The sequence below is a fragment of the Acipenser ruthenus genome, chromosome 6, assembly GCF_902713425.1.
Source record: "Acipenser ruthenus chromosome 6, fAciRut3.2 maternal haplotype, whole genome shotgun sequence".
Classification (NCBI taxonomy): Eukaryota; Metazoa; Chordata; class Actinopteri; order Acipenseriformes; family Acipenseridae; genus Acipenser; species Acipenser ruthenus.
Genome location: NC_081194.1, coordinates 23,615,824 through 23,642,928, shown reverse-complemented (window position 1 = coordinate 23,642,928; position 27,105 = coordinate 23,615,824). Strand labels below are relative to the sequence as shown.

Here is a 27,105-nt window from a genome sequence, read left to right as displayed (position 1 = left end):
TGTTAAACAGAACTACATTCGCATAGTTGCAGCGCTTCTCACCTGCACAAACACAACATGGCACCTGCTGGTCGGGGTGTTGTTGTGCTTGCATTCTCACTCCTTTACGTATATCGACCGGCTTTTTCATCGGAATTTTTCTCTACGCTTACTTTCTTCAACAGTGATCTGCAGAAGCATGGATGTAGCTCCCACTCTGACTGGGAAGATTACACAGCGGAATGCGGTGAGAGTTGTTTTACATGAGTTTGTGCCACGTCCTACTCGTAACTCGCTGGAAGAGCCTGCTTCTGCTCCCGATGACAGGAGCGGTAGGTGTGGAATGTGGCTGGTTGTCAGCAGGCCAGGATGGGGATGAGACCCTAGTAATATCACACAGGGTCACATAAATAGATGCCAATTGTGTATTGAAGGGTTGTTCTCAAAGGCAAAACCGACGAACACTCGTGTTTCTGACAACCGTGTACAAAACGAATCAAAGTTTGTTCATCGTAGAAAACCGTGTATCAGTCAATGAATGAAAAGTTGTCAAATTTAGGAGATACCGTTGTTGGTGTAACTAACATGCATAATAAAAACAATGATGCCGGGAAACAGTTAAGCTTCTGTTTTGTCGTTGACACTGACAGCAAATGCCTTTTGTGTTTTTACTGTAATGGTCATTGAAGCTTTAGCTTGTTTTTTCTACTGTCATTATACAGTATACTATGTATTTATTTTATTTCGTACGCAGTATTTTCATTTCCTGTTTTTGTTGTCAGTTAGAACTAAGCAGCCAATGACGAGTATACACATTTTGCACAAGTCTGACAGTTTGTGGGTTTTGTTTCCGGAGCCACATTTACAGGCTAGACGGGAGAAAGGGGAGTAGTATCAGAACTACATATTTTGTAGATACTAATTGCTTGTTTTCAGTCAGTCTGCTTTACTTAAACCCTTTCTTTCCCGATATTGTAGATTTAGGCACTGCACGGGTGCAGTTACCATATTTCTCATTTTATATATATATATATATATATATATATATATAGAGAGAGAGAGAGAGAGAGAGAGAGAGAGAGAGAGAGAGAGAGAACTCAATTTAAATTCCAGGTCTGGTTTTTTTTTTTTAAATCCCTTTTTATTGGACCAAATTGAGAGACACAAAGTGTGCACAAGCTTTTGGTAAGACATATGCCACTACATCAGGTGAAAATGGACTCCTGGAATTCAAACTGGAAAAGTGGACTGCACATTAAAATCTAAATTAATAAGTGTGCCCATATGAAATCCACCAAGAAAAGTCTAGACTATCCCATTCTTCCCAAAAGTGGATAGAGATGGTAAAAGGCAAAAAATAAATAAATAATTGAGGACCTTTGAACCCCTTTAGAAATTGGACTGCAAGGGATAGACACATTTCTTTGCCATTATCCTAATCCCCTTGGAATCTGGTACATTAATGAGATTAATGTATTTTCCATATTTCTCTTTTTTTGTAAGTGTCTGATATCCTCCCAAGGGCTTCCATAACAAAGTCACATGTGTCTCTGGCATAAACAAATACAGTACTCTGTAGTAACGTAAAATAATCCAAAGAACACATTCTAATTAACAAAATGTGGCCATAGGTGAATTATTTTCTTTTCTCCCCAGAGTCTTCCATTTTGAAATTTGATGACCCAGACTGTGAAAATGGAGGAAATCCACCCTGTGCATCAGTTTTTTCCCTGGATACAGAGAAGATTCTGGTATGCATTTCTTATTTACAGATGGGTACAAAATGATGGTTTCACTCTGGAAGAAGGTTTCTTGACCTAATTTTGATATACTTCTCAAGACTACACATCTAAAATGTCTACTGACCAGTTTTTGAAGCATAATAACTAGAGCCCCATAAAATGATTTGAATTTTTTATAATCTTTGTTTTTATTTTTCACAAATTTAGTTTTATTTTGTTTTATCTTTTAAAAATGTTGTTTTATTTTGTTTTATTACAGATACACATTAATAAAATAACTCAGATCGATGTGTATAAAATTTTGTAATGTGATATTTTGTAAAAATTGTAAGTCGCCCTGGATGAGTGTCTGCGAAGAAGTAAATAATAATATAAATATAAACAATGTATACATGTTTTAACTATATACATATTTTCTATTAAACATTATCAAAAAACAAAAACAAAAACAAAAAAAAAATTGACATAAACAGACCTAGCACAGAAAAATAATTTAGTTACCATAATTTCTCATTAGCGGTAGTAACAGAAACTCTTTTTAATTAGCTGCCTATTTACAGTTAATAGTGCCCATGCCCTCTATAAAAAATACAATAAGATAATATATATATATATATATATATATATATATATATATATATATATATATATATATATATATATATATATATAATATTTATATTGCTCTACTATTGCCGGGCTGTCATATAATTGCAATCTACCCATTAAAAAACGATTGGAATTGTATTTCAATCCCATTGCACTGAAGCAGGGCTCCAGTATACAAGCTTGGGGTTTCTCAGTATTTAAACACTAAAGCAGATTCATCCATTCAAAATCATTCAAATATAAAACAGCTTTTGCTCCTGTGCAAAGTTTGCACCACTTGAAATAAATCAAAGAATTAACATACTAAAGCCATATTTTCCCCAAAATGAATAAACAGCTAATACTTAACAACAGTATCTTTTGACTCCCAATCCAGCCGATGGTTGCAAAATCTGCACATCATTATTTTGTCACTGTCAGCTGCATACATCCCCTCATGCTCACATTCTTTGCAGCGTTGTTTAATTGTTAGGCATTTTAAAAACAAATATCTTTTCTCTTCCATCACAATTTTAATTCCAAAAAGGGAAAATTTGTGCAAGTGCTAGGTAGAGCTTCCGTTTCCTTTCAGACCGCGTCTATGGTAGCGGCCCTGCCTTGATAACTACGATTGCAAGTAGTTATTTAAAGTATATTTTGTATAAACCTCCCAATCTAAAAATGTCATTCTAGGTTTGCTTCATAATGTTTTGTTTTTTTATTTCGTTGTATGTGCTCTTGCACTGACAACAGTACTGCACTTGTAGTGTAGTGCTTAAACTTGTGCCATTTAGGTTTTTAATTTGTGTAAAATGTTTTTCTTTCTACAGAAATTCCACATATCTATAATTCAAACTTAGATGCTTTACATTGAACGATGAAAGACAAATGCTATGTGCTGTATTGCATAGTACAGAAAATGTAACACTTATATGGTTAATACATTCTTACCTGTTGTCAGATCTGCAGGAATTACTTTTTTTGTTAATCACAAGACAGTGCAATCCGATTTGTATATTCTCAATGACCACAAACAGGAACAATCCTGCAGTGAGCTGCTATCCCTGGTAAAGTTTGCTTTTTTAAGCCTGCTATTATCTCTTAACTACCAAATAACTGAAATTCAAATCTCCTAGACATCCAATTTATCATTTAATTTATCATTCCAATAAGTATTACCTGATTTATCTTTTTTCTCAGTACACAATTTGTCCATTTTGTTTGTTTATTTAGAGAGGTAGAATACTGATTAATACACCATGTATGTTTCCATGCATGTTTTTTTTTTTTTAGCTCGAGAAAAATGTGTCGTGTAAAATACTTTTTTGGGTTTCCATTCGCTCAGTTTATTTAACTCGAGTAAACCGGGTTTTCACCCAACGTCGTGCAAATGAATGGGAAAGGTGGGGGTTGATATGTAAATTAGCTATGTGTAAAGTACTCATGCTGTTTTTGAAGATTACTAGTGAAAATGTGGTTTCCAAGTGCAGAGAACTGGTATACGAGTTAATCACGAGTTGTACGTGGCGATCTGATTCAAACTTTCAAAATCCTAAAAGGTATAGACAGTGTCGACCCAGGGGACTTTTTTGACCTTAAAAAAGAAACAAGGACCAGGAGTCACAAATGGAGATTAGATAAAGGGGCATTCAGAACAGAAAATAGGAGGCACTTTTTTACACAGAGAATTGTGAGGGTCTGGAACCAACTCCCCAGTAATGTTGTTGAAGCTGACACCCTGGGATCCTTCAAGAAGCTGCTTGATGAGATTCTGGGATCAATAAGCTACTAACAACCAAACGAGCAAAATTGGCTGAATGGCCTCCTCTCATTTGTTTCTTATGTTATGTTCTTATCGAAGCTGCTGTAATAAAGCAAAATACCTTATGCCTGGCTGGTTAATAATGTGTTCTACTGCTGTTGCCCAAATTGTTTTTCAGGTGTCATTAGTGGTAGTAGTGAATACTGTTTCAACTAATTTATCTTACGACTCATCAATTAAAAATGAACTTGGAAGTATAAAATGACACTGACCAACAGGTATTGCAGACCATGATGGCTGAAAACCGGCGGAGACGTTATATATATTTCCCTTTCATCCAGGCAATACAGCATATAGAGGATCAGATGATGCTGCGTATACTACCCTGGCTTAGAAACCCTACCCGTCCGGACGGCTGACAGCTGCTGAGGACGCATATAACACCACGCTTGGGCAAATACGGGTAGTGGGCACTTGAAAGGGAGGTGGCAGACACTGATGAAACAGACTGAAGTGCAGGATTAGTTTGTTCCCAAAATTGCCACTGCCTGCTGTATCCTGCACAAACCTGTCAACAACAAAATGAGGTGTTCAGGAATCAGTGGCTGCCTGTGAGACAGACGGGGAAGGTTACCAGTGTTGCCAAGTCTCACGAGAAAAAAGGTAGCACTGCCTTTCAAAACAAGCCCAAAAAACAAGCCCCAAAACAATTCCAACCAGCGACTCTCAAAAAAACAAGCCCAATCCCGCTTATTATAAGCGGACTGTGAAGGTTACCTCAGCCACCAGTTTCAATTGGCTCGTGCTGTCAAGAGATTCTCTCCTTTCTTTTAAGTTGTGTTGGATTTACTGTTAAATATTAATGATGCAAACAAATAAAACACAATCAATATGTTCATTTGCAATTTTATTTGGTCAGTTCTGAGAGGGCATCAACAACTTGTTGGTATATCTGTTGTTGCGCTGTTTTGGGTGATCGAGCTACCTCATTACATCCAGTTCACCAACTATATTTATTAACGTGGTGGGCGGACGCGTTGTCTTTGGACATAACTGGGATCAAAAAAAGGACGGGAATTAATTCAGTTAGACATTTAAGCAGCTCACTTGCTCTTCGTGTTTAACTTTAGCGTAGTTTTTATAGGAAGTGTATTCTCTAACAGCTGCTTTAATACTATAACAAGGGCATAACGCAGTTCGTGGTAAGTGGTTTTATACAGAACTGTAAACCCACAAGATATATACAACATGACAGGCCAGACACAGCAAAAAACAATAATAAAAAAAAGCCGCCCGCATTATCATTAAGGTGAACTACTCCACTGCTAACCATAAAATCACCCATCAGCCACTACTTTCAGCCTTCTTGGAATCCACAGTAACAACTGACCTGCTCCCTTGCAATACTTATAGTGATGTCACTTAAGGGTAAACAAGCTCATTCACATTTACACGTGAAATGCAGGTTTCCATGCGAAACTGGGCGTGGATTTTCCCGTGTGTTTCGTCATTTACACGAGTAAATGAGATTTACCCTATCCCTCTCTTTTTTTCAGCCACTAACCTGATTTACACGCGTAATTCTCCAAAACGTGCAAGCGCATCGCCATTTCACGTGTAAATTGCCCCGCATCGAAACCCCATGAATGTTAACAGTGAGGAAAATAATAAAAACTAATACACCAATGATTGGCTAAAAAATGGATAAAATCTGGAGTCGAGGATGCACCCTGTAGTTACATCTATCGCTATATATGACAAGTGGTTTGGTCTTTACTTTTTTGAAGGTCTTGGATTTTTAATTAGAAAAAGTTATGTAATGTGCTGCTTCTGAGTCAGACTTCTGTCAAAGTTCCATCTTAAAAAGTAAAACATAAAGCATAGATAAATTGCACATTCCATACGTTCATTGACATTTTTATAATAATGGCCTCCACACCAGAAATTACCAGAGATTAGAGACCAGTTTGGCAAATTGCTGCCAGAAAATGGTCCATGACCTCAGGTAAATTTGTTGTGTGTCATAAGCATTAGTGGATTGGAAGACAGGGACTCCACCATGGTCAGTTACCTAGCATTCTTGTTTGATTATTGCTGCAATGTCAGAAGACTTTAATGAAGTGTGTTGCAAGTTTCAAATATATGACTCATGTTTTTGTGTTTTTGCTTGCAGAGCCAAGCAAAGCTTTTGGCAGAACAAAAGAGGTTACCTTTTGCAATTGACAACCAGAATACAAATGAAGAGTTGGGTATGTATCTTATAACATTTATCTTAGATATGATATCTCATAATGCACACACCCCACAATGATGGTATTGTTCCCTCAGTATTCAAAAAATGTTTTATGGTTACTGCTTTAGAAAATAATTGTTTGCTGGTGTTACAGTAACTGTAAACGATTTTAAATATGTCTTTGTGTTCACGTGAGCATTTACAAAGGAACCTGGTTTGAAATTGCCCAGCTTTGTGCAGCCAGTAAATTTGTGGTTCAAAGTCCAAAGTATCAGCTTAAATGTTATTTGATCAAAATGTTGAATACACTTAGGCACTGAATTAATGAATTCAACATTATTTAAATCTCTTCAAAAGGGTATTCAGCAGAATAATGCATTCTTTACTATGCAGTGTAATTACTTGGTTTGCAACCCATTCACCATATACGGTATATCGTGTTGAAATTACACAATTAAAAACACTTAAGTATAGAATCTCCAGGTAAATGAATGAACTGCATATTGTAATCACAAATTGTACTCACTTTGCTTTTCAACCAATACCAATTGACAATTTATTTCTTTTTTTTTAACTTTATTAGCAATCGGTTATGTGCTGATTGGAAGTGGTTTGTATGATGAAGCAATACAACATTTTTCATCACTCTTACAGGTATGTTTAATAGCAATCTTTTCACAATGATATTTTAAATAAAGCTAGATGTCTTTATGTCATTGGACGTCAATATGAAATATTCAAGTAAAAAGAAAAAAAAAAAATTAAATTTAATCTACAATGAAACGTCATGCTCAATGGAATGCAGTATGCAGTTGAAGTTGTGCTTTATAGTGTTCCCCAGGACATTTCTGAGGAGGAAAACATTTTGAGGTCCCTTACATTTCAAGAGACTACTAAACAGTTTACTTTGTACTGTCAGACTGCTTGTTGTATTTAATTGCTTTAAATGCTGATTGCACACCATTCAAGTGGGTTGGCCTAAACACATTTTTAATAAAGAAACACAATATGATAGGTCTCCCATATGATGATGTATTGATATATATTCACGGGCATGTTAAACTAAATATATTTACACATAATATACAGACCTGCAGAATAGGGTGGATTTTAAATGTTGTGTTTTCTTTTTTTCCGTGTAGGGAGATCCAGAGTTGGTTAGTGCTATTTATGGAAGAGGGATTGCATATGGAAAGAAAGGGCTGCAGGTAATTATTTCCAAGCAACATTGCAGTTTGCAGTCTGCCGAGCTCACAGCATTATACTGGCAAGTACAGTTTTCAGCCAAGACCAAATCAAATAATAAAGTGTACAGCGTTTGGTTTGTTCTGCTGCACATCTCCTTGAATTATTTTACATCTATCTTCCTGCACCCACAGGATATTAAAAATGCTGACTTGGCTCTGTTTGAGCTGAGTCGAGTTATTACTCTTGCACCAAATCAACCAGAGGTGTTTGAGCAGCGAGCAGAGGTGAGTTTTCATCCGAATCAGCAATTTAAGTTTTAATACAGAATACTGTAGGTTAGAAGTTTTTTTTTTTTTTTTAAGCCTTTGGACACAACAGTTAGTCACTGTAATAACTGTAACTTTAAAGATGTTGTACCAATGTGACTTTCATTACTGTTTCTGCTTTGCTTTTAATAGTGTGCTATGTACTGTATAAATAATTGTCTTTTCCTGTGGTTTGATGGGGTTTTGCAGATTCTGTCTCCGTTGGGGCGAACCAGCGAAGCATTAAGTGACCTGACCAAAGCCATCCAGCTGCATCCGTCTGCTCGACTTTACAGACACAGGGGTACTCTTAACTTTATATCTGAGGTGCGTAGTTTCAGCATAGTAGTTCAAGATCTAGATCCATTTCAGAAAATATCTGGATATCAAAAGTAAAACTTAAGGTGGGGTTTACATGCACGTGAAAATCGACTCTGCAGTCATGACTGTGTGGCATGTCACGCGAACACATCGTGAAACAGCAAAAGGACGTCCTTTAGGCAGTACGACTGTAAGGGCAGGGTCAATCACAGGGTAAACCACAGCAGGAATCGTGCTTGTGGCTCACAAGGTTTCAGCAGTCAAGATCAGGTTCTTCTGACTTAATCTCACGTAATCTCCAGCAGAAAGGCCGTACAAAACATACACACACACACACACACACAAAATGTACAGTTATGGACTACTTTAACACTAGAACCGCCGCAGTTATACTCATACCTGCCGACGGCAGTCATTATCACAGTACATTTTAAACATCATCAGTATTAAAATGAAAGACAAACTATCAGATACAACTCAAACATTTTATTCAAGCACATCATATCAAACATCTGCACAGCCGAAACGTCGTATTTAAATGAACAATTAAACATAAAAGGGTTTATTTTCTAATTTACCACATATAAAGCACTACTTCAAAAAATGAAAAACTATAATAAAATAAATATTTCAAAAGAAACTAGTGTGTAAACAGGTTTATGTACATACAAAACTGTAAAAACAAGAGTAGTTTTTAATCTAAAACGAAAGTAACATGTTTTCTCATGCGTGTGTTTCACTCGCAGCACAGAATCCAGGTTGAGCTGCTGCAGCCTGCAGCTTTGCAGTTTTCTGATCGAAATGTTTCTGCTGAAGCACTGTGGCTAGCTTCAAGATGAAATCTCTCTTACTGATATTTTCCCAGGTGCATTTCAAAGGAATTGATGGCTGCTAGGTCCAGTAGAGATAACAACATACATATACAAGCCTAAATTATATATATATATATATATATATATATATATATATATATATATATATATATATATATAAAAAAAAAAAAAAAGAATATTGTAGGTTATATTCAAAATAAAAACATGTACTGTAAAAGGCGGTTCTAGTATTAATAAAATGTAATTTTTAGATGTTCCACAGACACACACAAATATAAATTCTAATTAGTAAAATTTGTACTTAGTAGAAATTATATTTTATATAATTGTGTGTGTGTGGTAACCAGACAAACAAGTAGCTAATGCGCGGCGTAATTCAGAATGTGCGCGACAACACGTGAATTCATTTCTCTTGTTAAATGTTTTTATCTTCATGGCAACGCATGAAGCTCTCCTCACGATATTCAGAGTCGTTCTTTTCCTACTTAGTAAGCAGACACAGACATTTAAATATCCCTTCCCCTAAATGACTATTAATTGAGTAATCTGCATTGGTACGGACAATTTTTTTTCCTAAATCAGAACTGCATAGCAACGCATTTCCTGAAAAGTACGGGAAACACTTCGTGAGGAAAACTGTCGTGACTTGTGCATGTAAACGACGCCTAAGAGAGTCGATACTAATTTTCTCTTGAAGTTTTATCACACGCAGTATAAATCCTCAACAATTATGGCAAATTATTCAAGTATTTTTGTAATCTTTGGAAAATAAATGTTACTGTATTTTAGTGTATATTTGCATATTTATAACTAAAAATGTCCATTCTCCTGTATGACTCAGATAATGGTCTCAATTGTAATCTACAATGCCAGCACTTCCATGAATATTATGAGGTAGTCCCACTATTACATTATTTGTTTATTTAGCAGACGCCTTTATCCAAGGTGACTTACAGAGACTAGGGTGTGTGAACTATGCGTCAGCTGCAGAGTCACTTACAATTACGTCTCACCCTAAAGATGGAGCACAAGGAGGTTAAGTGACTTGCTCAGGGTCACACAATGAGTCAGTGGCTCAGGTGGGATTTGAATCGGGGACCTCCTGGTTACAAGCCCTTTTCTTTAACCACTGGACCACACAGCCTCCTATACATGAATTGCAGTAGACAAAAATACTTCCATGCTAACAGATGTTGCTAAATGTTTCGATCTGCTCTTCAGTCTAGCTGTATTCTGTGCTCTAGGAATATGAACTGGCCCAGCAGGACTTCCAGCAGTCTCTGGAGTTAAAGAAGAATCAGCCAATTGCAATGCTGTATAAGGGCTATACTTTATTCCACAGGGGAATGCTGAAGGTAAATCTGTTCATTACAACCTTGATAACAAACAATGCACACTTTGAAATGTTTTTTCAAATTCAGTTCACAACAGAATGTTATGAATTTGTCAGTCAACTTGATTGTGGGTATTATTATTATTATTATTATTATTATTATTTGTTTATTTAGCAGACGCCTTTATCCAAGGCGACTTACAGAGACTCGGGTGTGTGAACTATGCATCAGCTGCAGAGTCACTTACAATTACGTCTCACCCGAAAGACGGAGCATAAGGAGGTTAAGTGACTTGCTCAGGGTCACACAATGAGTCAGTGGCTGAGGTAGAATTTGAACCGGGGAACTCCTGGTTGCAAGCCCTTTTCTTTAACCACTGGACCACATAGCCTCCTATAATCCATTAAGTATTACTGTTTTGTGAGGACATTCATTTTTAGCTCCTTTCTGTGTCCAAGTTGCTTCTTGCTAGTTTTATACCTTTTATAATTGTTTTATTCACACCAGAAAATTTGCCTTTGCACTAAGCTAAAAAAAAAAAAAAAAGCACCAATTGCTTTCACATTTGATGCAAACTGTGTGATTCCCTCAGTCACCTTTGATTATAGGTATCATCCAATACAAATTAACCTTTTTCTGGCCACTTTTGTTTTAACATCCCACTGTGTCTCAGAAAGCAAGATTCACCTGTCATATATACTTATTTCCCATATATACTTATATACATTTTTTCCCCCACATATTTCAAAGTATTTCACAGAGATGCAATTTCCTATAGACTATACCATGGGGTATACCAATGCCTTAACCCTGCTGCAGTACAGATTTATTTGCATGTTTGAGGTGCTGATTTATTCTGTATGCTACTATGGGCAGGATTTTCAAAAACCAGTGTCACTGTATCGAACTCGTGGTATAGTAACGAGAGCTTTAGTAGCAAGTGATTTTCAAATGAAATGTGTTAATTAAATCAATCAGTTAATGCTTTGAAATTGAGTCAATGAGGTCATTAATGAACGCATTTCTCGTTTAAAAAGCTTAATTGTCACAGGTCACCAACATCACTTCCTGTCTCAACGACTAGATAAGGGTTACTCGTTAATCAAAGTGCATGTTAACGAGATCAAGAAAAATGAATGGAAGCATAATTCGCTGTTATGGAAACTACTTGCGTACCGGGAGGCGGCTCTCCCACAAGCGATAAATAAATTCAACATGATTAGAAGTAGCCACCGAACACTTACAGTATTATAAGAACATTTTATATGCATACAAACAACTAAAGGTGACAGTGTACATTGTGCATAAAGTGTAACAACATCAAATACGTTCAGGCAAATTCCATGTCAATGATCTTGATCACATTCCTAGTGAATCTGTGTGCCCTTGTATGCCTGTTCTTAGTTCTTGTGTGGATAAGACACAAGTGTTAAAAGCGAAGGACGCATTGCAAATCCACAATCAGCTAAGGAAACTTTATTGTAATATCTAATATGCAGTTTTCTATAGATTGTGGTGAAATTTGATATTGTACTTGTAAAGGTTATAGAAAGTAATTATTGACTTGGCTTTCCTATCTTTCACAGGAAGCTATTGAAATATTCAAAGAAGCCCTCAAGCTTAAAACAGATTTCATAGATGCATACAAAAGTCTCGGCCAGGCCTATAGGTAAGAGTGGAAAGAGAAAATGCTTTCTCTGTGCTCAGCAACAACGACTGTGTGAAAAACTTGGTGTAAAAAAAACTAGTGCTGGCATAAACATGGGATTTTCATGTTCAGATATCCGTTCAAGACTCGGACACATCTTTTGAATATTTGTTCATTTTCAAAGTATTATCAGAACCATCATATGTAACATTTTGTTAAAGTTGAACAGTATCCCACAAGTAAGAATAGGTTGTGAAGGCCTTACTATAGTGTAGTAACTACAAAACAAAGGATGCCATACAGTAGTTAAGGTTAAAACTAAAATCTTCTGTGGATTTCAGGTCAAAACAGTACATCAATAGACAAGGCGTTTTTTATAATCCCTGCCATTGTCATGTCTTTGCAATGAACAAAGTGGTCATAGACACATTTTCATAAAATAGCATTACTTTTTGACATGAATGAACACTTAAAATAAAATGTGGGAAAGAGGGTGTTGTACAATGAATAAACAATATTTACTCACGGTTTTATTTCTCTTTTTATTATATTCCCTATATAAACAAATTTGGATCGCAACACAAAAGAAAAACAAAACATTGATCACTATAGGAGACGTGAGTGAGTCATTTTGGAGTGACGCAGCTACTTGCTAATTTAGAAACTGTTGCGCAAGTTCTTGCAAGGTGGTAAATCGATACAAGGCAAAACACATTGTGATGCGTATTTCTCATTTCTATCAATTTCTGGCCATGGACATGGTTTTTTGCCTTCAAAATAAGTTTAAAAAAAATATTTTAGATATTTGTCCCAGTACTACAAAAACACAACATGGAAATTAATAGTTAAAGCAAAATCTCCTATGTGAAAGGAAGAGATTACACATAGACTGTATTGGTGGAGAAAGGTTTGCAAAGCTGTCAAACATTGTAATAATAGAAGGAGAGGTATCGCAGACCCCACACATCAGTTATATTGAGCCAGGGTTACTTTTCTATGTAGATTTATTGATAACAGGTGTTCTTTATGTTGTGAACAGGGAGCTTGGTGATTTTGAAGCTGCCATGGAAAGCTTCCAGAAGGCTTTGATGTTAAATCAGAATCACATTCAGTCTCTTCAGCTCCGAGGAATGATGCTTTACCATCATGGCAGTCTGCAGGAAGCTTTAAGAAATTTTAAGGTAATTGGTGACAGACACAGAACTGATCCAGAGCTTAACTTGTCTTCATGTTAAAATAATACAAACAATGTCCTAGTTATATCTTGATAACATTTTAAAAATGCCATCAAAACTTATCTTCTAATGCAGGGCTGGTTCTTTACTATATAATTCACAGATTAACACTCTCAACAGATTTGGAAGTGACAGTCATTTTCCAGACTGCTAAATTATTTTGTAATATCCTATTAGTATTTGTAAATGGTAGGATTCCAAACAGTAGATATGCTGAATGCTTGTAGATTTGATATGCTTATACTCTGGTCTTCATGAGTTCAAAACATGCTTGAGAATGTATTGCTTTTTTGTTATCAGATCACTGATACTGCTGAGACCTTACTGTAGTTAACTTAAGCCCGGAAAAGACAGACGCGGACATTTTCACAGTGTGAAACCGCTAGTCTGCACCCGGCACACATGAGCGGTATGCACTACGCGACTGACTTTTTTTTACAATGTTGTAGAAAAATGGAATGGTACAGTACAGTAGTTGTCAGTACCACATAGTAAGCTATGTACTTGAATATAATTTACATATATGGCCAAAAGTTTTACATCACCTAGTAGAATATTAGGATGCAGACATAATTTAAAACAAAAACTATATTAAGATCATTTTGATATTTTACTTAATATCATGTAATCAAAGAAACTACAAAATGATATCGCAAAAGTCTATTTTTAAAATATCCCATTTTTCAATTTTTGGAAAACTACAAAGCGATATGTAATTTCAGTATGTCAATGTAACATTATTAATTATATAGGGTGTGATGCAAAACTTTTGGCCATAGCTGTAATGCCCCCATATACTTTACTAAATAAAAACACTGTTTTGTTTATCAAAGTTGTTTTCTGTCATCTATATGCAGGTGTATGAAATGAGCGATCAGCTTAACAAAGAAACATACAATATGTTGCTGACAGCAATTAGCCTACTACTAAGTATTTGAAAATATATCCTTTTACAGTCAGTTATTTAGTAAAAAATAGTAGTGATCTACAGAAATAATAAATAAAAAAAGGCAAAAAGTGATAATAGTATTGGCTACAGGAAGGATGCTTATCAGGGGCGATGTATAAAATACTGACCTGCCTGACCTTGCATGAAACATGAGAGGGATCACTCATGATTTTTCCTGCCAAGCATGTGTTGTCACCACTTGGCTGTGATTGGTTAATCCACCGATGGTACCATGCGGCAGCCAGAAAAAATCGCTTTGGATTCGATTTGAGCAGTACCGCTCAGCGGGACTAGCGGTATTGTCCCGTGCTGATCTGTCCAACACCATATGAAAGCAATGGCATCGATACAGGTGGCAAAATGCCTTGCATGCCGTGCCGCGCCTGTCTGTTCTGGCTTTACACTTTTTTTTTTCCTACATTTGCACTGTACCTTTTAACTCGTCTGTAAACCTGTGTTTACCTGCATAATAAGCCAGCATTTGAAATATTGTATATTGAATTATGTTTTGTTTGTTTGTTTTTTTTTCCCCCCGTAGAGGTGTCTCCAGCTTGAACCTTACAATGAGGTTTGCCAGTACATGAAAGGCCTTAGCCATGTTGCCATGGGTCAGTTTTATGAAGGCATTAAAGCTCAGACAAAAGTAATGTTAAATGACCCTTTGCCAGGCCAGAAGGCAAGCCCAGAATATCTCAAAGTAAAATACCTCAGAGGTAAGTTTAATTTTTAATGTTTATTACTAAATCTAAAAAAATGTATTTGTGTGACTCCACTATTATTGAGAGTATTATAATCTGGGGGTATAAGAGATGTCTGTATGTCACACTTTTTAAATATGTGGGATCTACTGTAGGTCACATGAGCTTCTTTTCCGTGATACTTCAGCTCTACTTTTGAATTTGCTGCTATAAAATGTTTCTAACATACTTTTAATTTTTAGAATACTCTCGCTATTTGCATGCACATCTTGACACCCCAGTCACAGAATACAATGTAGATGTGGATCTTCCTGGAAACTTCAAGAACCACTGGGCTAAAAACCTTCCTTTTCTAATTGAAGAGTATGAGGAGCAGCCCGGATTGCAGCCACATATTAAGTGAGTTTCTACAGTGTCTTTACGGATTGGGAGCGTAGTGTTCAGACCTCAGTCAGGAGTGCCTTACTTGACATACTCAAGGGCAAGCTGCTTTTTAGTTAAAACATCAGGTGAATTGTACTTCAGTGGAAGAAAATCACCTTATTTTAATGTCTCATCTTGGTAATAAAGTGTTTAATATGTTTTCAGCCATAAGTGCCCTCTGTGCTGGAAAGAATGTCTCTTTCAGAGGAAATATGTATCTGTGTCACTGACCTCCCCTGTAGTTTCAGTAAAATGGCACAGCATGTGTTGTGGGGTTTTAAATGAAACATTCAACTGCATAAAGTGGTCCAAGTGAAAAGGGTACTAGGTACAAACATTTCAATACTGAAAACCTACAGTAGTGGGGCTATAGACTTTGGGTGTCTTCTGTATAGGAAGTACCCCAGTTGATGACGGTTTACTTCTTGTTGTTTAAGGGATGTTCTACCTCAGAATTTCGAAAGCTATAACCCAGAAATTCAGAAAGTGATTTGCACGGCTGATCACCTAGGCGCCCTTATGCAATATGATACACCAGGATTCCTTCCCAATCACAGAATACACAGAGGTAGGTGGAAACCCACACATATGGGGAATTAAAAATAAAACAATGTCAATAAAACAAAAAAGGTCATATTTGGTTATATTTGACCAGGTAGCAACCCTACAACATTTTCATTTTTTTTTTTTGCTTAATTTCAATAGGTTTATTTTTCAAACCTTTAACATCACACAGCTGTGGTGTCTATATTGTCATTGTGAATTTTTAATAATGAAAGTCTGTTAAACCACAAGTGTAACTTGTCTGTAAATTGTTGATCTCTAGCCATGGGACTAGCAACACTAGAAGTGATGCAGGCCATTCAGCGAACATGGAGAAATTCCAAAGTCCGTGTCAATGGCAAAACGAGACAAATGCAGTGGAGAGATATGTTTGACATTGCAGTTAAATGGAGGAGGTACGTTTGTACATCAGCGTTCTTTTATACTGTACAAGGTGAACTTTTGTTTTCCTTTAAACTACCAAAGTCAGTACTGAAAAATTATAAAATGGGACTTTTTCAAAACAATGTATCACTAACCCATGGGCCTACACTTTTTCAACAGCTCATATCTCATAAACCATTTGAGATGCCAACTTCATATTTTCAATGGTTGACATTTTTTGATTTCTGGATGATAAAGATCAAATGCTTTGAGATATTGGATTCACATTCAATACACAACTTCATTCTGTGATTCTCAAGGTCATGTTATTGGAGGTTTACAATGAACAGGAACTGTTTTGTGGCAGTAATTGTGTTGTCTCTTGTTGTAGGGTTGCAGACCCAGACCAGCCAGTGCTATGGCTGGACAAGATGCCAGCTAGAAGTCTCAGTCGAGGCTTCAACAATCATATCAATCTAATCAGGTACAAAAAGGCCTTTTGGTGGTAAAATGAAACGGAATAGAAAAAATGTCAGCGTTCATCATTGTCCTTGTTCATCATTGTCCTCGTTAATTTTACTGGAAAGTGAAATGTGCTGCTAATTAACTGGTTATCCTGCAATCTAGTTGCTTTAAAGACTGGATTCTAGTAGGATGATGAGGAAAGCTACAGTAAGTGTTTATTTTTTTAAAATGGTTATTGTTGAATATTACTGAAAATATATATTTTTGTCCTTTGTTCACAGGGGACAAATAATCAATATACGTTATCTGGCATATTTTGATAAAATCCTTAGCTTCATCAAAGACAGGATCCTTGTTTATCACGGGTAAGTGACTCATTTCTCACTAAGATGTAAAAGTCTTGAGTTGATCTTGTGGCTCTTAGTTCTGTCTTTAGTCAGGGCATATTGTCTAAAGAGTAACCTTTAAATAGTACCTAAGACCTGACACTAGAGTCAGTCTGGAGTTTGCAATAGAAATGAATTGCTCTAAAAAATACTATGGATGACAATTAAGGAGGGGGAAGGAAAAATGGGACAGTGAAGCTTGAGTTTCCTTACAGCTGTTCTGCATTTGTCTTCCTGGTAATGTGCCCGACACATCCTTTCATTCTTGCAGAGCCTATAACCCCAGAGGACTTTCAGAAGTAAGACAGGCCTTGGAGGATGTTAATAAAGTTGAAGACCTTCTTCCCATAATGAAGGTAAATTTAGTTAATACATTCATGAAAATAATTGGGCATGGTCTGGGCTGTATTTTTTTCCATGGTAAAAAACTGCTTCACGGTCTAAAAATATGTATTTCAGATTTAAACATAACATTTATTAAAGTAGAAAAAAATAGCCTTGTCAGATTCAGATTGACTATTATTCTTTACAGTTATACAACACATGTACTCAAATACTGACTTGAGCAACAAAAAATGATACCTTTTTAAAGACATTCTATAAACCAAAAAAACAAAAAACATAAATATTAATAAAAATATCACCAGCCTCGTGAAATGTCCCCTTTTACTGGACATAGGGATCTTTAGCAGAAATATTTCCAGTCTTTGATGCAGCTGGTCTCTTTTGCGTTGAAGATATTTGAAAGAAATCATGCAAACTAAACCAGCTGTCAGGTTCATAAATGTGACAGGCAGAGCATAAGTAAAGCAAACATTTGCTGGGGATTTTCACGGGGAACTACGTGTTACATGGCATTGAGTAAATTTCACGGAAACCATGTAATCCGTGATAACTGTGAAAAAAAATCCAGGCTTTAGGCATGGTTAAGCACAATGATTCATAAAATCTAATAATGCACAAGAGTGATACAAATGATCTTGAATGTAAATTAATAGAAAGCAAGCATTTTAGCAGTTATACATTTGATTTGAACATGCTGATTGATCTACATGTGCCAACCTGTCATCTGAACAAATAAACAGTAATGTATGCAATTGGAAATCCCTAATAAATCTGTGAAGTATTACATTGTAGTTCTACAGTTTATTGTTGTCTATTTTAAATATCATATTTTTCCCTATTTTGTATATAAATCAGTTTAACAGCAAAACCAGAGACGGATTTACAGTGAACACAAAGGTACCCAGTTTAAACGAACCAGGAAAGGAATATGATGGGTGTACAATAACTATTACAGGAGACAGGTAAATTCAGTTAAAGTGAATAGTGTTCAGTCCATGCTGTATGTATAATGTATCTTAAAGGTATTCTGTGGTTATAATAATGTCCCATTGCCAGATGTAAAGCAGGTCTTTTTTTTTTTTTAAAAAAACATATACCAAATTATATTAAAAACTGTAATGGCAACTGAGCTCATAGGTAACTTTCTATTTAAAACAAAATGGCTTGTGAAGTGTGCTTAACACAAAATACCATGAAGTAAACTGACAGAAAGAAATGTAGTTTTTGTTTTCAAATTGTACATGGACATTAACTTGTTATTCCTGGTTATATAACAGCCAAGGAATATGTGCCCAACCCCAGTATGTCGGCATACATGCAGATACTGTTTCTGCTTTACTTCTATATAGATAGATAGATAGATAGATAGATAGATAGATAGATAGATAGATAGATATAATTTTTTTTTTTTTAAACAGAGTTGGAAACATGTTGTTTTCTGTGGAAACGCAAACAACAGAAGAAAGGACACAGCAGTATCAGTTGGAGATTGAATCTCTGTACAAGGATCTGACTACAAAAGGAAAGGCACTAATGCTGTCTACTGAGCTTGGGGTAAATGTTTATTTTTTATGTTTTCCTTATGTCTCCTTTCAAGGATTCTTACTATTAAAATGTGTTATATATTAGTGCTGCTCCGATTGATAGATTAATCCAACCGTTTTTTTTAAATTTTTATATATAAAATAAAATCAACCAATAGAAGATCCTGCCTTTTCTCCGCGGCTGTCATACGTGAGTGGAGGTGGGACATAAACAGTTGAAAGTCTTGAGTAAGATTAACCAATGGGAGAGTCAAAGATCTGCCCTGGTTTTGCAGCTGTCCAATCATTAGTGAGCAGAGGAGAGGGACATAAGTAGGGTAAGCAGTAATAGCTGAATTTTGTGCAATATAGCTAATATTATAGAGACCGTAAGTGAGAATTATATTTAGAATTGCTTTTTACAAATTAAAAAAAAAAATGTCATCAGACAGTGGAGACATCGTAGTCTATTTGGTTACGAATCAATTTTCAAGAACTTAAAAAAGGTAAAAGAGGTATACACAACAAATATATATTTGTGCAGTAGACAATTTCTAAACAGATATACACTTTTCTACAAAATCATGTTGATGTACGTAGACCATTTAACTCATGTCTCAAACTATTTGAGATAGGGACTTTATATTTGCAGGCAACCTAAATGTATTGCTGACCATGACACTGACCTCTGACCTAATATGGTTGCCATATTATGATTAAGTGTCCTTTAAATTTCTGCTGTATAGAGACAGTACATGCTGAGTTATTGTCGTAATGTTAGGTACACAGCTATTTTCTTACCTAAATTCCATTACCAGTCTTGTTCAGTAAAAAATTAAACCTTTCACAGGAGCACGGTTTTAACCGCACTCTGAAATAGTAAATATTTGTTATAGTTGATACACTACTGTGTTCTATGATTCTCTCAATAAATAAATTAAGTATTTCACTGCAACATTGGGTTTTTTTTTCCCTCATACAGGATGCGGATGCTGTATGCAATCTAATCCTTTCGCTGGTGTATTACTTTTATAATTTAATGCCTCTCTCTAGAGGGTCCAGGTATGTTACATTTTAAGCCTTTGATTACAGTTATTTAAAACGGAGCCACTATTATGCAACTTCTGTGAAAGACTTTGATCTGTGTGGGGATGCTGTCAGTGCTGTTGATCCACCTGTGTTTCTGTTAGTTACAGTAGTCCTCTTGTGCAAGAGCTTTAGATGGAATGATGTTAATAACGTATTGTTTGTTTCCTTTCTACGTTCTGTTGACAGTGTGGTAGCTTATTCTGTGGTTATGGGTTCACTGATGGCTAGTGGGAAGGAAGTAATGGGCAGAATACCCAAAGGAAAGGTAAGCTAGTCTCTTAAAGTGCTATTGGCTGAAAACATTAAAAACAAAAATGAATTGTTAATAGAGGGTCAATTGCAACAAATGAGTAGATTTAGTACAGCGCTGTGTACTAAGTTGCGGACTAGCTAATACGGTATCTTGGGATCATCCCCAGCTGCGTATTCATTTTAGTACCAATTGCAACGAAAAAAGATGCGGAACAAAGTTGTGGACTATCTGATCCCCAGCTATCCGGCTATTATATTTTAGGAGTGTTATATTTTGTTACAAGAGAGACATTATTTTCTTTTAAGAAACCGAACATCTTAATTATTATTGTTTTTTAATTTCCATTTTTTGAACTTAAGAAAATTATGTAAAAGTTAATACTAAGGCTGAATTGCATAAGATTATTTTTAAACCAAATTGCACATGTATAACCTAATTTTCCTAAAACACCACCAAAAATAATGCTGTGTTAGAGGATAAGCAAAACTTGTATAAGTCCTCATTATTTAAATGTCAGCCTTCAGGCAAAATTCGGGGGGTGTCAGAGAGGGCCCCCTCTCTCACTACGATCTACCTCAATCCTGTCCTCCCGCGTTGTCCGGATGAGGCCAGCCACACGTAGTTCTGGGTAGCAAGGTTCCGCCTCCGCACCAGAGCTCGATCTTGAAACCTGACTCCCGAGCTTACTCCCCGCCAATACGTCAGTCTCAGGTGGGCATTACGGGAGCTTCTCTTTGGCTATCATATCTGTATGCGCCTATATAAGCATGACTCTTACTTCTGGACTTTGTCTTGCGTTTGTTTTATCATATCCTCTGCCATGCAAAGCACTCGGCAACTGATTCACCTTTTGACCAGCTGAGCTATTTATAATTTTAAATAAGCAGAAATGACATCTCCTATACCAGAATAACATCTCTGAACAATTACCACAATGGATTCTGATCTGTCTTCAATCGAATCCAAGGATATACAGCCTGGGCAGCTATATCCAGCAACCAGCATCGCGCCCAGGCTTGTATCATATCCTCTGCCATCACCACCAAGCCATGGCTCGGCATCCTCCCAACCAAAGCGAAAGAGCCCCAGGCAAGCACCGGTTCCAGAGCAAAAACAACTGCTTTTCAAAGACTGGTCGGTTGTAAGGATGCTGAAGCGCTCTTCAACTCTGGGACACAAATCCCCCCCAACGTCTACCGTGACACTTTATTTCTGTTGCTCTGCCACCCTGGGCCCAGCAGTGGATTTAACATCAGCAGCACCTTCCAGCAGAGCTTCACATAGCAGGATTTCAAGGCATCAGCAGAGCAACGCATCTGACTCCGATTTCAACCTGCAAACTCCCAGATTATCTGTCCCCTGCAGCACAACAAATGACTTGCCACATTGACAGTACGCACACCTATCAACATAGAGGCACTCACTGAAGTTCTCCTCTCTCACCCTGACCAGCAATTCACCCAGCATCTCATAGATGGGTTACAAAACGGATTCCATACCGGCATTACCAGCCTATACACCGCACTCCTTCTGAATAGGAGCAGCCACTTCAGCAGCAAGTGCAGGAGTGAACCAGCACCTCATCTAGAGCCTGGGCCATTGGTCTTCATCAGCAGTAGACTTATATCAGATCATCTCCCTCAGACACTGCAACAGCCCAGCAGTCAATTATTAGCTTACCCGAAGTGGGGGTGCCCTCTGTCAGGACCACCAGAGGTTTTCCCCCCATTAAAAAAACACTTTACCTCGTTTCTAATGTTTCTAACTTATATCCATGTGTGCAGCAGTCGGTCTTTCTCTTCACGGTGAGGTTTGCAGAAGCCAGGGGGGCAGTGAAGCTTACTCCCCCTGCCTCGGGTTCGGCTGCGTCGCCCATATGCCCACATGTCTGAGGTTCTCTCGGGAAGCCAGAGGGGACCCCCGGCCACAATTGTACTTTCACAGCTTATGCGCTTTTGCCTCTACATAGACCCTCTATCCTAATCTTTCTACTCTAGCCAGCTATCTGTCTTAGCTCTGGCCTCTAAACTGTCTCCTATTCACAGGTTCCTTTGGGGCAAGTGACCCGGCACTGGACACCGGCTTGACCTTGACCATGAGGTTGCCACCTGATGCCTGCCCTGGCTAAATTTTTCTTATTCCAGGTCTGTGACCTTTCCGTCGCTATGGATAGCCACGTCTCCCCAGGCCACTAGAACGTGGTCCTCCGAGCAGTAAAGGGACTTTCCATGTGTTATATGTTCTTCGGTTCCAACCATACCAGAACCTCTTGCTCTCATGGGTATCTTGCTCACGTCTGTCCTGCCTGTCTACTAATTCTCAGCCCTTAAAGGCACCCCATGAATTCACACACAAAACAAACACATTCGTTTATAGGACCAAAGGTATATTGTAGACTATAAAAGGTGTAAGTTGAATCAGAAATGCTAATTACATATTTCAGGTATAGCCTATAAGAGCTTAATTTCTCAGTACAGCCATACCAAGGCAATCATGGGCCAGTAGTCGTGTGCAAAATTGTATAATGGAGCAAAAACTTTATTTCATAGAGTGTATAAAAGATTGTATTGAAACTGTAGAGGATGGCCGAAAGGATTCCACAGCAATTCTGCAGCGCACAACTCTCATGGAATGCACTTGTAAGCAGATTTAATGCTGCTTTCCCTGTGGAAGAGGCTGAAAGTAGAGACACTGGAAAGTCGTACTGGAATTATTTTTATTTTTTTTTAATATATAAAATGGGCCTACGTTAAGTTGAATTAGTTAAATAAGGATGAAATTTGTTTTGTTGCAAATGTTTTTTTCTTTTTTTTCCCCCCATAAGATTTCAAATCATTTTATATAATTTGTGGTTATGAATAGTTCCATTTCATAGAAGTTGTCAATACATTTTGGGATGTTTTATATTTGTTCCAGTTAGTAGTCTACAGAAATTGCTAGACTTAACTTAGTATTGTGTTTTAGTATCCTCTACAGGGCAACAGCAGTTACTTTGGGTTTGTTGCAATTGAGACAAATTGATACGCAGCTGATGACTATCTTGAGCTGCTTAGTTCGTTGCAATTGGTATTAACTTGCGTACTGGTTTAGTACCGTTCTCCGTACTAAACACAGGATCATCCCCAGCTAGTACGCTCCTTTCAGTTCGTTGCAATTGACCCAGAGGGTTTGGATGACAATCGTGAATTCAAAAGTTTGATTGTTGTAGGGAACAAGCAACCAAAACAGAATATCTAATACAATTGGCAGCTTTGTAGACTTCTTTGGTTTGAATTGCATTAGCATAGAACATGTGTGATGTGATTAAATAATGCTTACGTTTTGTTTTCAGCTGGCTGATTTTGAAGCTATGACAACATCTAGCCCTGAGGCTTTTAGCAAAATTGCAAAAAGCTGGATGAAACTGAAAAGGTAATTCTGTTACTGTTATAGTTTGATTTATTATATGTCTGCCTTTCATACGTATGTCACATGCATTCTTACAAGTACATACTGTGGATGAAGGTCAGAGCGGTCTGTTTTGGGGGATTTATGTTACTAAAATACTTTAAATCTTGCACACAAATGTGTACATACAGATCAGTGGCAGATGGTGGCCAAAACAAATGGGGAGGCAGAAAAAAGGCAGAGCTCCCAGGCCCTTAAGCTCCCAGCAACAGTAGAGTCTTATTGTATTCAGACTGACAACACTTTTAATATTATTATTATTATTCAAGGTGACTTACAAGTGTTACAGGGTAGTACAGGGTTACAATGTAAGATACACATTTAAATACAGTACAGTTTACAGTAAGTGCAAATAATACTACTAAAATACAATATGAAACAGGATGCAACAAGTTAGGATTACAAGAGGTTATATCTCCAATGACATAATAGTAGTACAATACAGCAAGGATAGTGCATTAGCTAAGGATTCAGTAATATGGTGCGTAGATCAGGGAAGTCCAGTGCATAGTAGGAGGGGTAGATCAAGAGATCTACAGATGCAGTCTAAACCGGTTTACTCCAGTTTGGCTGTTGAACGCACTTTTCTCCACTAGCCAACAGAAAAGAAAACAGTAGCCCATCATAGTTTATTCTGTTACACACTGCCAGCGTATGTTTAAAAATGTAGTTTATACGACATTGATATAGCATTTAGATTTCATAAAATATTTTCTAAACAAAATTGTTACGGCAGGAAAAAGGCAGTCAAAAATCAAGCACATCCTATATAGACTTAATTTGCTGAACTTAAATAAATGACCAAGAAAATAATTATATACCGTACAGGCAAAGAAAATGAAAGAGATTACTTGCGCTGGGGAAAATAAACAAACACTGCTGGGGAAGGGCTAAAATAATATAAATACAACTTCCAACAAACACTAACAACTAGATTTGTTCCCAGAGAAAGGCAGTGGTATCATAATATGAAACTCTGAAAATATATCTCACTTTACTGACACTCCGGGTGTCACAATACAGTAGGCATATGGGTGCACAGTGTCTTCTGGGAATAGTAGTTTATCTGACACACGCTGAAAGGTGTTTCCAATCAGCAGAAATGCGGACGAAAACTACAAATCCTGTCATCCACACATGTCAAACATGCTGGCTTCGTATTTAACTTTGTCAAGTTTTTAAATTTGTCCTACTGTTCTGATGGATTTAAAAATCTCCTTCAGAAAATTGAATATGAAACTGAATTATGCAATTTCCATTATTCAACACTTGACTCATAATCGAGCATGCTCTAGCAGTGCTTCAGTGGGGGACGGGAGGGTATGAGCTGCTCCTCCAATTAAAACCAGGGCTCAGACTATGTCACCTGTTATTGCTAGTACTGTGGTTATCGAGATAGGAGTTTATAACGGAGGCTTGTCTCCTCTGATGAAAAAACTCTGGGCTCCTCCAATTAAAACCTGAGCTCAGATCATGTGATCTGCTACTGCTAGTACTGTGGTTAATAGCAGATATGAGTTTATAATGAAGACTTGCCTTAACTGCTGTTAATATAGGAATGTTGAATCTAGGGTTTCAGTTAAAATATCATTTAAAAAAAAAAAAATTTCCTCACTTTGAAATTTTCAGGAGGCACTGCCTCCTCTAAGAAGCCTCCACTGGTACAGACATATATTTATATTACCTTGTTTACTCTGGGAATTAAAACCATTATACTTGGGGCAAAGCACTGCTGCCTATCACTTTATGAAATATGTGCAGAGTCGGCGCCACTTAATTGGGACACTGATAATCTGGATTTCTGCCTAAATGGGACAGAACTCTGGGAGACATTTTTTTCCTCAATGCTATTTATGTACTATAATTGGGATGTCACTTTGTTTAATTGGGATACGTTATTTTCTAATTATGACTGGAGCTGGAGTCTCCTGTGGTTCTCGGGGCTTGTTGCAAAGAAAGTTGGCGTGTCAACATCGCAGGTGTCTCGCCTTGTGATAAGATGCAATTTAATTATTTTTCATTTTATTTAGAAATAAAAAACAGCGATTAATTTTATTTGGGAATAAAAAAAATGGACTATTTCAAATGATGCATTTACATTTATTCATAATGTGATGTAATTTCATTAATTTTCTTTTCATTCAAATAAAAAAAAACACTAACAAATACGTCTCTCTTGCGCATGTTGTAAATTATGAATAGGTGCGACTAAGGTCCTGTAACAATAAATATCAGTGTGTCATCTACTGACCCAAACTTTTTTTTAAGCCTTCCAGACTGGTACCAGAGTCTTCCATCTGTAACAGAAACATTTCCAACAACAAGAACAATGATCGAGGTTCTGAACACAGACTCCACTTCTCAGTGCCCTAAAAAATCCTAACAGTAGGTAACGCAGTAGTGAAGGACCAGCGCTTTACATGCAGTCTCTTCTCAGAATCCACAGAGGTCCCATCTCATGAGAAAATGTTAGGCTCGGTAATAGAAAAACCTCTTGCCATACAATGGTTCATCAGTATACATTTTAAGAAGGTAAATTCACCCATTCCTTCACTCTTTTAATGGTGCTACACACTCATCCACATCCAGGCCCTATGTAGTCAATTACTAAATTATACCTTATTAAACCTGAATCGACTCTCTACTCTGGTGCAGTCCCACACGGGGGCTTCCATATATTCTGAGCAGCAAGTGCATCTAAAGATGTTTTAGCCATGGGTGTAAAGAAATGAATGTCCTTTGCTACTTTTTGATATGTTTTGATAAAAAAAAAATGGAATACTTGGAATAAAAAAAGGTTTGAGTTTCTCTACTCTAAAACAATTCTAGTGGGTACATTAAAAAATGTCTAGGTCTTTGCCACGTTGGAGGTTTCCCTGTTTTGCAACATTGACCAAAACAGATATGTGATAATTTAAGTGGATAAGAACACCCTCCCTAGGAGTGCCCTCAAGTACAATCATTTCCGTATTTGCACTTTTCAAACACTGTATCCTTTTTTTTGTATGTTTTGAATTAGGAAATATGCCACTAACATGGAACATGTTCAGGGATAACAATTATGTTTTACTGTAAACAGGACAACACGATGTGCAGCTATTTTTTCATAATGCTGTTTGTGGGGGTTAAAAGAAACAAAAAATCTCAAGTAGTACTTGTGCATTTTTATTATTTACATGTTGTTATTCAAATCAGTATCTTTCTTGTTTGGCAGAGAATTTGCACTATGCGAGTTCACATCATTTTACAGAGAATACTATTTTCTGAACAAGTTAATGTAATTAGGGAAAATAACAGTTTGTCATTGGCCTTGGACCTTATTGTTGGGGGGAAATCGTTTTAAGAGAATCTTCATCTGTGGTCAATAAAATGTTTGACAATTTATTTTTTACTGTCTCTCTTTTATTACAGGAAATAATTAAGCCATTACAA

The 27,105-nt window shown here is 36.9% G+C and overlaps 1 protein-coding gene across 1 annotated transcript; it reads left to right on the top strand.

Moving 5' to 3' along the window:
* Nucleotides 1-57: 57 nt before the first annotated feature.
* LOC117411050 (tetratricopeptide repeat protein 13) lies at nucleotides 58-27,055 on the top strand. The gene is made up of 23 exons (XM_034018093.3): nucleotides 58-226; nucleotides 1,636-1,730; nucleotides 6,245-6,320; nucleotides 6,888-6,958; nucleotides 7,447-7,512; nucleotides 7,684-7,776; nucleotides 8,008-8,124; nucleotides 10,196-10,306; nucleotides 11,872-11,954; nucleotides 12,973-13,114; nucleotides 14,656-14,830; nucleotides 15,058-15,214; nucleotides 15,676-15,806; nucleotides 16,065-16,197; nucleotides 16,557-16,649; nucleotides 16,912-16,995; nucleotides 17,288-17,372; nucleotides 18,217-18,323; nucleotides 18,780-18,915; nucleotides 19,867-19,946; nucleotides 20,160-20,238; nucleotides 23,558-23,637; nucleotides 25,942-27,055. The coding sequence occupies exons 1-23, from the start codon at nucleotides 58-60 to the stop codon at nucleotides 26,054-26,056; spliced, it is 2,478 nt and encodes an 825-aa protein (XP_033873984.1). The 3' UTR covers nucleotides 26,057-27,055.
* The last annotated feature ends 50 nt before the right edge of the window (nucleotides 27,056-27,105 follow it).